This window comes from Trachemys scripta, chromosome 23 (assembly GCF_013100865.1).
Source record: "Trachemys scripta elegans isolate TJP31775 chromosome 23, CAS_Tse_1.0, whole genome shotgun sequence".
NCBI lineage: Eukaryota > Metazoa > Chordata > Testudines > Emydidae > Trachemys > Trachemys scripta.
This window is the reverse complement of record NC_048320.1, coordinates 12,961,625-12,972,863: the sequence shown is the minus strand read 5'-3', so window position 1 is coordinate 12,972,863 and position 11,239 is coordinate 12,961,625. Positions and strand designations below refer to the sequence as shown.

At 56.4% G+C, this 11,239-nt stretch overlaps 1 protein-coding gene across 1 annotated transcript; it reads right to left on the bottom strand.

The window, feature by feature from the left end:
- Positions 1-5,842: 5,842 nt before the first annotated feature.
- On the bottom strand, positions 5,843-10,784 carry PNMT (phenylethanolamine N-methyltransferase). The gene is made up of 3 exons (XM_034755981.1): positions 10,479-10,784; positions 9,672-9,879; positions 5,843-7,451 (listed from the first exon to the last, which is right to left on the bottom strand). The coding sequence occupies exons 1-3, from the start codon at positions 10,630-10,632 to the stop codon at positions 7,016-7,018; spliced, it is 798 nt and encodes a 265-aa protein (XP_034611872.1). The 5' UTR covers positions 10,633-10,784; the 3' UTR covers positions 5,843-7,015.
- Between the last annotated feature and the right edge of the window lie 455 nt (positions 10,785-11,239).

Sequence of the window (11,239 nt, the reverse complement as noted above, 5' to 3'; positions counted from 1 at the left end):
TGGTCCATGTTTGCCTGAAAGCCATCTGGCATCCGTGTGCCCTGTGCCACCAGATGGGGCTTGGGACATTGGGTTGGAGAGCCCAGGAATCTGGGTGCCCTTTGTTGTATTGTGCTGTACGGTCTCCTAGAGAATTCATGCCTTGTGTCTGAATGGGCCCAGCCTGTGTGTGACCCCGTTAGGACCGTTCGTGGTTCTGTTAAAGGCTTGGTGTTATTAGCTCAGACTTCTAGTCTGCATGGGGCTGCAGGGGTTGATTTGGGGGGAGTGTGAGAGAGAGAGAGTGTGTGTGTGTGTGTGTGTGTGTGTGTGTGTGTGTGGCTTGTTTGCAAAATTAGATTTACTTCCATTGTTAAGATAAAGTCCAGGTGTGTGGGGTTTTTTTGGGGGGGGGAGGGGTGATTGCACTCCAGTTGGGAACTGGATTTTCTTTTTGTGGGTGCAGCCCTGAGTAACCTCCATGGCTGGGCTGGGCTGCCCCCCAACTCACAGATGTGGCGCGAGAGAAGGGGGTAATACACAAGCTGGTCCGAGCAAGGGACAGGAAGCCAAGAACTCACCAGGGGCCTGAGGTGCAATGAGTCTGGGGAACTTGGTCCCTTCGGCACCGACCCCGCAAAGCGCTTGCTCCCCAGTAAGGACCTGAGTGGTTCCATTGACTTAGCTGGGACTGCCTGAGGCTCTGATCCGGAGCCCTTTGCAGTCAGTGGACAGGTCAGACGTCGTGCTTGGCGGACTGGGCCATACAGAAGTCTGCGAGGATGATGGCTTGGAGAACGTGAGCGAAGCTGGGAAGTCCTGGCAAGTGGCTCCCTACAGGACTCGTATTTATGTTGACATCAGTTAGCACAATAGCTTGTGTTCAGTGGAAATTAGAGACTATGGCAGCATGGTGGTAACCCTGGAGAACTTAGGGGGTGTGGGTGTGTGTGCATGCAGATGTAATTGACTACATACCATGATGTTTGCCCCTGCCTAGGTGCAGATGTCTGTCCATCTGTATCTCTGTCGCTGCTTTGTCTCATTGTTCAAAACCCAAACTCTTGAACTTAAGTTGCCTGTAACATCCTTGTCCCGGTGATGAGGAAATCTTCTACAGCCTGTATGTTTGTCCCAGAGTTTCGTATGTCTCTCTCTCTTCTTTTCTGCCTTCTCCCGTGTTTAACCTGCCCATCGCCTTCCCAGAGAAACCACCCAATGCCCTGGCTCTCCTCCAATTACAGAGCTTGTCAACTCCACCACTGCCCAGCTACACTGAGCCGCTTAATGCAAAGAGTGACTTCTGCATGTTCCCCAGACGGCTGTGGAAAGATCAGTCCAGACAAGCCACCTTGAAAGCTTTAGGAAAAGTAAAGGCCAGCACAATCCTGGTCCTTATCGCTTATTAGCCCCTGCTCTGAATTCCAAACACTCTCTTTAACCTGGTATCCTCCATTCATCTTGCTTCGCAGAGATCCCAGACTAGCCATTCCCCTGGGTGCCGGAGCCCGTAACTTTGCAGAGCCATACCCAGTGTGAGCGAACGGAGGAGTTGTATGACTCAGCAGCACTTTGTTGTCTGGCTAGTGAAGAATGCCAAGTCCAGCCAGATACTGGGGCAGGGAAATCTCAAGGTAAACAAGTAGACTCCTCTTCCTGCCGGGTGAGAGCCGTTTGCAGAGTGGTGCAGGTCCTGCTGCACAGGAAGGGTCATCCCCACGCAGGTGGATCTGAGCAGCCCGGGCCAGGCTCTCCGTCAGCTCGGCGTTGACAGCGCTAGGCAGGCCCTGGAATTTCATGTTGGAAATGGCGTGATTAGAGACAATGCATAACTCTTGATGGGGGGCAGGGTACAATGTAAAGGTTCGGGGGAGCGCCCAGCCGTGCAGAGGCCGCCCAGCTCCGGGAGCAGAGCAGCCAGGCAGCCAGCCAGCGCTCCGGCTCCCACAGCACAGAGAGCCGGGGGCCCGAGCGGGCTGGGCAGCTTCCCACCAGCTTCCAGTCCTCTGGCTCCTGGCAAGAGGCGATGGGCCCCACAGTTTGAAAACCTGAGTGCTAAATGGAGGGCAGAAATCGGGGGGGCTCACGTGCCCCCCTCTGGGCGTGATATGCACTGATCACGAGCAGCAAGAGGGGATGAGTGGAGCTGATAGGATGGCAGCTGGCGCCGGGTGGCTGGAACTGGCTGAAGTTTTCCCACATTCAGTGCATTGTAGAGGGTTCCTTCTCTGGCCAGGGGAGTGATGTGTCTGACTCGCTGGGACCTCTCTTGCAGCCAGTGGATTTACCTGGTCTCTTCCCTGGAGGGATTCTGTATCTTCCCGGCACTGGCCCATATGGTTCCACAAGGCCAGGCCCTCTCCTCTCCCTCGTCGTCAGTCGCAGTCCCACCCTCTGGCCATGCAGGGGTCCAGAGCCGTGGCTCTCAACCAGGGCTCCACCAAACTAACCCAGAGAGCAGGGCTGGCGTTAGACACTCCGGGGCCCAGGGCTGAAGTTGAAGTCCAAGCAATTTAGTTTTGAGGGGCCCCCTGGGCCAGGCCCTGCTTGCTACCCCCTAACACTGGCCCTAGCTTTTAATCTACGGGATATGCAGAAAACCAGTTGTTGGGGCACAGGTGGGCCATGGAATTTTCAAAGCATGTTGGGGGGCTGCTCAGAAAGAGAGGTTGAGAACCCCTGGTCCAGAGAATGGCTCCTTCCCCTTGGTAGCCTCTCCTGCCTTCCTTACACCGGGGCTGCAATAGGGCAGCTGGGCTCGCTTGCCAAGGACGGCACCCACTGGCGTATCTGCTGTCTCCTAGGTCGCTGGCGGGCTTCAGCCTGTTACTGGAAGGAGTCGCAATAGGCCTCTATATCCTCTTCTTATGATAGTGCTGAGACATGGCTGGGCTTCCCCGGGTGGGGCTGGTGCCAGCATTCCCTCCTGGCACTCCAGCCCCTGCTCTGGCCCCTGGAGAGCCACCGTCCCTTCTCCCCACTTGCTCCAGGGCTTGGCACCTGCTCTGCAGGTCCCGGGCTCTGACCTCACCTTTCCATCCAGCAGCCATCCCAGGGCCTTGCCTTATTCCCGCCTGGTCTCCTGTAGTCACTGTGGCCTGAGTCTCAGGGGAAGCATCTCTGGGGAAAAAATGCCCTGCCTCTGGCTTTAAACCGTAGTTTTCCTTGTTCGCTGCGCTTGTGCGTGTGCTGGAGCAGATCGTTTTCAGGCCAGTTTAAAAACTCCTGTTGCACTGGGAGAGCTTGATCCATGAGCCCCTCCCTCCCCCTGGCTTTCCACCGGCATGCTGTACCCTAGCAAGGAGGAGGCATTTGGTGTGATGCTGTAGTTAGCAGGGTTGTAATGGAGGCTTCTCGTGGAAATTCTTGCCAAGAACAGACTGATGGCTGTGCGTGCCGGGGTGTACAACAGGTGAGCGTACAGTGAAAGCAGGTGAAGTTTCTCTTGGGGGTGTGTTGGTGTGAAACGCAGCTCCTGGCCTCTGAGAGCTCTGTGCCAACTTCTTACTGAAACGTCCCAGTGTGTAATTTTAGAAGTAGAAAACAAACAGCACATCCTCCCTAGATAGCTCCCACCCAACGCAGCACATCGCGTGCTCGCCCGCTGTCCGGTCACCCTCGGAGCTATCGCCAGAGCCTGGCATCTGTTTTTCACATGGAAAATGACCGGACATTCTCCTGGCATCGCCCCTGCCAGCCACTTCAGCTGGGCTTGGTAACAGAATTTCCTGAAGGTGACCTGAAAGTGCTGTTGGTGGGAGCAGCTGCTTTGCTGCGGGGGAAGGGGGGGAGAGCATAGATTTGTGGGTTTCTTTTTCCTCCGTTTCCGAGGATATTTCCTTTTCTGGTTGTACAGGTGATGGGTTGGGATAATCTGTATATATCATGGTAATAAGGGAATGGGGGCAGATTTTCTATCACTGTACAGCCCACACACGTGTCGTATGGGGATGTGAATGTGACTAACGTGTATTCTATTGCTGTTTCACTTCTTAAATCAGCTCTTTGGAGCGTGATCAATTAATTGTATTAGACTTGGGTCAAGTCGACGATTATTGCAAACGGTGCAAATAAACCTTTGTCTGTATTGTTGTCCTGGTTTCTCTGAGAATAAAATTGTAATTAATCTAATAATCTTCACCCCCTTCATCTGTTGATTTTTTTTTTTTGCCTCCAAATCTCCACCTAAAGAAAAACCATTTGGAGTTGCCAAAAATATTAATAACCACTCTTTAATCCCCGCTCTGCCTCAAATCCTGAATTAAGTGGAGTGCTGTCACATGGCCAGCTGGGGAGCGGGGCTGGGAGGGTCACGGCATCTAACTCCAGGCCAGGAAGCAGCCACCTCCATCTGAGGATCAGGTCCAGGAGTTACTGGTTTGGGATGGACGGAGGATTGACTGGAAGAAGTGAGGGTGAGATGGGGTTGGTGGTGCCAGCTCTTAAACCTCCTGTGGTTAATAATGGACAGACCCTTCCACTACAGTTGGGAGCAGGGTTGGGCTTCCTACCAGGAAACCGGATTAGAGCAGGATTCCAGCCACTCTCCTGGCCCCCATCCTCTAAACCGCATGGCCAGGGGCCAGCCAGGAGACCCGGAGCTGCAGTTACAGATTCGGTTTACGCTCTTTGGATAAAGCTCGGCCCATATTACCAGCCTTTCTAGCGTTTGGATTGGATGGCGCGGTTATGATACTCTTTAGACAAGGCAGAAAACTCAGCAAGATCAAATCAGCAACTCAAAGGCAGGTGGACTCCGACCTGTGCGTTCCTGGGCCGAGGCTGACTAGATGTGAGGGAGCACTTGGCAGTCAGGCCATGGGGAAACTTCTGTGCTTCAGGATGCAAGATCTCTAAATAAAAGTAGTGGCTTTATTTCACGCAGCTTGTGCGCTCTCTTCCAAATCCCGCTCTAGGGACAGGAATTGGGAATGGGGGGGGGGGGGAGAGCTGTCACTGGGCACAGCAATGACGCAGCCAGACTTACGTCCTGCCTCCCAGCAGCAGCTGAAGCTGGGGAAGGGAAAGTTCCACCTAACCTCCCTGGTGATCAGTTAATCCCTTGAACGGGGCTCGCTGTCCTGTCCCCCGCGGTTACGGACCGTGCTGACGGGTGTGATGTCAGTTCTCTGGATAGTAACGTTACACTCCCTGGCCTCACGCGCGAGCCTAAATCCCTCTGCGCCGCCGCTGGGGCGGGGATTGGATTTAAAGACTGGATGCTCATTTGAAGCCTTGAATTCCTTCCCCTGCATGAACTAGCCCCCTAGGAGAATGGGGCCAGCCCGGCGCCATTGTGACCCAATGGCTAAAGCAGCGGTGCCCTCATTACCAACCCTGCTGTTTGTACGGCACGATCCAAGGCAGGTATTTGCGTGTGGTGAAGAAGGAGCACGAGCTGGCGGGAGACAGCCTGGGAGACTGAGGAGCTGCCACATCCATTTTCAGTGACGTTGTGGGGCACGGAGTTGGGCCTCTGAAAGACGCTGTGGCTTTAAGCTGCCTCACGCCTCCCCAATGCGACCTGCAGGTCCTGCGTGTGTGAGGAAACTAGAGAGACTCACTTAAGCACCATAAAATCCCCCCCCCTTGGCTTCCAAACTATTTTTTGCTAGAGCGAGTTAACTAGAGAGGGTCAACGTGGGGTTACTGTGCCCCCCACCTTGGGGAAAGACCTATTTTTTTCCCCCCAAACATTTCTTTAAAGGGTTGGTTCCAAATTAAACATCCTGTATTTATTAAAGTCGTCAGCTGAACTATTCACCACGTTGGGATTACTTAAATATAGACTCGCAGCTGCTTTGCAGGCTGTTTGTTTAACGTTTGCACTTCCCCCAACTCGGAGTGAATCTAGGTAGCCCCGTTTGCCTTGATTTTATAGCTTTTATTTTCAGTGGATTCTCATGCAGTAAAACACAGGCTCAGTGCATAGCTCTCAGAGAACAGCATGGAATATGTATCGATAGCCACAAATAAATATCTAGCTAAAGTGCCATGGAAATCCTGAAAACATCTCGTCATTATTAGGTTCTCTGAAATGTTTTCTAAACATACAGTAAAATTCTAACCGTTGGGCCTAAATTATCGGGGGTGCCCACTAAAATTCTTCAGCAGATGGGATCGGGACCAAAACTAAATTGTGCTAATTCTGAAGTTGGAATCCTGCTGAAATTCTACCGCGGCTAGTTTTGTCTTCTCCCTATACAGTGAAATTCCAGATTCGGTAATTTATATTCTGCCTACCTCCTACTTCCCTTTCACTTTCAGAGGGAGGGGGAGGCGGTTTTTCATTACCTGTTTGAAACTCTTGTGGAATGTTACTGTCTGCCCTTTAGCAGCTGCTGAGTTCTGCCCCAGAGGTGGCTGCATGTCATGTAAAACGATATGGAGAGAGAGAAACTAGTGCATTGAGTGCAGGATCAGGAATGCTCTTGCTCTCTAACTCGCCCCTTCTTAGTTTCTGTGACTCAGTTTCTAAAACAAGGGTGGTAAGGCAGATCTGCTTCACAGGTTGGTATGCAGATTAATTGAATGATGTAAGAACTTTGAACCCCCCAAAGTGCTGTAAAAGCACCCGGAGCCGATAGGGAGAGGCTCTAGAAATGCATGCCCCAAGTAGGATTTCACTCTGTCTGTATGGCACAAGGAGAACCTGGGTGCTATAGAAAGCCAATCCTGCCTGATACTCCAGTAGCTGCTCAGGCCCCGCGTGGCCCTACACAGACACAGGGGAACAGGACCTGCCATTAATAGAAACGTAGAATTTATGAATGAAGAGACCCTCAGAGAACCAGCTAATCCACCTGCCTCCAGTTTTATTTAACCCTTCACTGCTGAATCAGCTACCACATGCAAAGGAGATGCGCTCTGGAGCTGGGGGTGGAGGGGGCGTTAAGGAGAATCACGCAGCATCTCAGGTTATCTGCCTAGGATGGATGCATCTATTGCATGACTAGCTACCAAACTTCACTCTGCTGTGGGACGTGCATCTTAGCAAAGAACAAGAGGATTGGCCAGGCTTGCCTAGCCACGGGCCTCAGGCCACGGGCTTCTTCTGTGCGTGGACAAAGAAGACCCCACTCACGTCGTCCACGCCGATTTTCAGGCTGGGCGGCATGAGGTAGGAGCGGAAGTCGTGGATGTGGTAGCCGCTCTTGCTCAAGGCCTCCTTGACGTCGGCCTCGCTCACCGGCACCACCGAGAGCTTGGCCTCACCGGCCAGGTAGAAAGACTCCTCTAGGGCGCCAATGAGGAGGAAGTGGCCCCCGGGCTGCAGCAGGGTGGTGACATTACGCAGAGCTCTCTCGAAGCTCGGCCGGTCAGGGCTCACCGCCTCCAGGCAGAAGGTGGAGACCAGGGCGTTGGCCGGCTGGCACAACTGGGAGCCCAGCGGCTCGGACTGGTGGACGTCGATGGGCAGGATCTGCCTCAGTTTCCCTCTCAGCTTCTGCTCTTTCTCCTTCCACTGCTCCCTGTGCAAGCCAGAAAAGAATGAGGCTCGGCCGTGAGAAAGGGAGCGTGGGAGTCAAGCAATGGGCAGCAGGGGGGCAGTGTACCCAGCCGCACCCAGGAGGGAGAGGGGGTGTTTAGGGTGCTCCAAGGGGGATGATGGGATCAGAGGAGCCAAAGGGAAAATTTCGGCCGAACCGGCCCACAGAAAAGCGCCACAGGGGGTGGGGTGAGAATTTTATGCCCGCTCAAGGTGCTGGGGTGATAACACCAGAGTCTGACACGGAGCATCGTCCTGCTTCGCCCCTCCAGCCCGCCTCAGTGCTGGAGAGATCAGAGCCATGGAGAGGGACCCACCCGTGGTCCAGTCTCCATAGCTGAGACTCCTAGAGAGGGGGGGTTTAGCTCGCTCAGGCTGGGTGCCCAGCCGCGTCCCTGAGGAGCCGTATAACGAGGCTAGACAGAGCCCTGGGCAAGCCAGAGCTGGGAGGGACTCCAGCACCGCTGGGCAGAACAGGCCTGACTTTCCGGGGGGTAGGAGCTCAGGGCTCCACGCGCTCACCGCGGCTGTTATCGGTTACTGAGCACCGGCATCACGTCCGTGCTCCTTAGACCTTCCAGCGTTTGAGGCAGAGGGGCCACGCTGTGCTGGGGACACTGACAGAAGGGGAACATCGGGTTATAGAGCAAGATCTGTTCGTTTCCAGCTCCAGATTGTCCCAAACGCAGTGTGGCAGCAGGTGGGATTCACGCCGACACGGCTGTTTTGGAACAAGGCTGTGGGTGACTCCCCTTTCTGAGTGCAGGGTGTTCCCAGCTCTGATTTCTGGGGTCACGAGGGTGGGTGTGTAGGTTTTACTTTCTCTGCACTCAGGAGATCATTCTCTCCCCGCCCCCGTCTCTCGCTGCTCCCAAGCAGGGTGCTGGCCCTGGGGAGGGTTAGCACTCTGCACCCTGGGGAGCGCCCTGGTTGCTTTGCAGGCTGGGAGATCAATGCGGGGGCTTTGGAGTGATGCCGCTGGGGCCTGTGCCCTACCCAGAGCTGGAGCAGTGACGTTACCAGACCCACGAGTCCCCCCCACCATCGCTGATGCTCTCCGGTTGTTATTTGGAGCCAGCAATTTGCTTTCCCCAGCCCTGCTCCAGGAGACGCCCTCCAGCCAAGGAGGCCTTTTGGCAGCAGGGCTGACAAGCTGTGACGGAGTGGGGTGTGGGAGTTTTACTGGGACTGTCTGTGTTGGTGATGGGGATATCAGGGGGTGACTTCACTTGAGGGACGATACCTGAGCATGTAACCTGAGCCCAGGAGGGGGGCTGGGGCCAGGTGACACCTTTGCCTGGGAAACTGGACAAAGGCTGGAGGAGGCTGGGTGAGACGGCTGGAGGGGGTTTCAGTTTGCAGCTGGCTGGGGAAACTGAGGGATCCCCAGGGCTGGGGTCTCAGCTCCCTGCCCCACAAGATGGACCTGACTGAGGGGGTCCTGTTGTCTGTACCTACAAGCTCTGTTTTGGTCTGTGTTCCTGTTGTCTAGTCCCGGTGAATCGCAGGAAGTTGGGGGTGCAGGGCCCTGCCTCTCCCCCACTTCCTGACACAAGCGAGTCTTGGAAGCCGGATCCCTGGTGCGAGCGCCTTGAGCTTCCAGCCCCCAGTGGCACGCCGCCTGGCGGGCAGGGCAAAGCCCAGGGGGTGAGGCCAGGCGGTGGGTGCGCGGCCCCAGGACACGGGTTTGCCCGGCGGTAACTTTGTACGGCTAGCGCGGGGTGAGCAAAGGGGAGGGAATCGACGCCCGGGGCAGTCACTGGGTGAGCAAAGGGATGGGGGGGGGGGGGGGGACTCAAAGGGGTGTGTGGGGCTGTCATTGTGCGTGTGAACGTGTGGGACACGGCTGGGTGGCGGTGCGCTCCCTGTGACACGCCGCATGCACATGCGTGTGCTGGCCAACCACGCCGAGGTCACCCTGGTTCCTTTAACCCTGTGCCTCAGCAACCCCCCCCCCCAGCTGCCCGTTGCTAAATCCGCCTCACCCCCCCAGTCCACTTGAGTTCCCAAACAGCGAGTTTGGGAATTCAAGTGACACCCTCAGGTCACACAACCAGCCCGGACCACGGAGCATCAGCCAGAGCGGCTGCTCCGTCCAGTCCTGCTCGAACGCCCTCGCTCCGGCCAGCTCTTCCCCCGGCTCTGGTGCCACTGACCAGCCTGGTTCGCAGGCTGCCCCCTCCCATCCCCCTCCGACGCCTACCCTTTGCCCTCAATCCGGCAGACGTGTTTGATGTACGGGCTCCAGTCGAAGCTGTCGGGCTCGCCCCGCACCCACCGGCGCAGCACCTCCCGGTTCACCTCCAGGTAGTCGGTGGCAATGATCTCCTCGAAGTGGTCGCAGGCGCTTAGGAGCTGGTAGATGGTGGGGCCGGAGCCGATGTCGATCAGGGTGCGGCCGTGGATGTCCCCTGGGGGGCGAGGGAGACCGGTACAGAGGGACGTGTGCTAAGGGGTGGGGAGGGGGGTGAGTTTTTGGGATACCCGCTTTGCGGTGGAGGAGGCTGTGAGAGCGGAAATGGAAGGAGAATTCAGCCCAGGCCCAGGCCTGGTCTCCGCTGGGAAGCGTTTCCCCGACAGCCGTACGGGTACAGCAAACCCTGCGTGGAGACGCCCTCAGTCCGGCCAAGAGTTCCTTTGCCTGGGTGGCTTATACCCGGTCCCCATCCGAACTGAGCCGTAGCCGCAAAGGCTTTTTCTAGAAGCTACGAGACGTTCAGCCTAGTGGAGGTGAAGGGTGGGCACCAGGGCTCCTGGGTTCTCTCCCCCGAGCTGCCAGGGGAACGGAGGGTGGTGGTCAGAGTGTGAGGGGTGGGCACCAGGACTCCTGGGTTCTGTTCCCAGATCTGCCACCAGTGCTGGCATCAGTCTGTGCCTCAGTTTCCCCATCAGTAACACAGAGGCCGTGACACTCTCCTCCCTCCCAAGGCAGCTCGGAGGCTTCATCCACTGATGCCTGCAAAGCCCTTTAAAGGCTTATTTACAGCTTCTGTGTCACCCCAACGCTCACCTGTGGCGAAGGCCTCGGCCAGGCACCGCAGCTTCCAGGGCACCACGCAGTCCTCGGCGCTGAAGTCGGCCCGGGGGGGCATGTAGTTGTTTTGCAGGTAGGCTCTGGGGTTGAACTTCTGGTAGCTCTCCCCGACGGCCGCGATGCTGCTCATGGCTGGGGGATCGGCCGGGCGGCTCACGCCCAGCTGGGGCCGAAGGAGCCGCCTTTATAGCCCCTGCCCTGGGTGGCTCAGGGCGTCGCAATGCGCTAATCGGCCCAATCTGATTAGGGCCCAACGTGCGCCAGGCAGATGGGACCTGGTGCTCCCCGCAGGGCAGATGGAAATTGAGATCATTTCTCTAGCTGCCCCCCTCCGCCCCCCCAACCACGCCGGCCCCCCGGCCCAGCCAGGCGGGGAGGAAGCTGTCGGGCAGTGATTGGCTGGACATTTAGGGGAGTTAATGGAGGCTCCAGAGACACGTCGGGGGTGGGCTGGGAGATTAGTTTATCTTGCACCGGATGATCATTTGACAAACGTATTGAAAGGCGACTTTATTGTGGCCGTTCATCCCGGCTAACCAGGTTAGTGTCAGCGCCGGGGGGGCCGGAGCCGCGTCCTGCCGCTCCACCCCGACCGGCTCAGCCTGCTGACGGGCTCTGGGTTTTCACAGTGAACGTAATGCTTGGGAAGAGCAGAGTAAGGGAAGTGCCAGCTCCCCACACAGCTCTGTTGGTGCCCCTCAATCCCGACCCACAGCCCCTGCTAGCCCAGCCCTGGG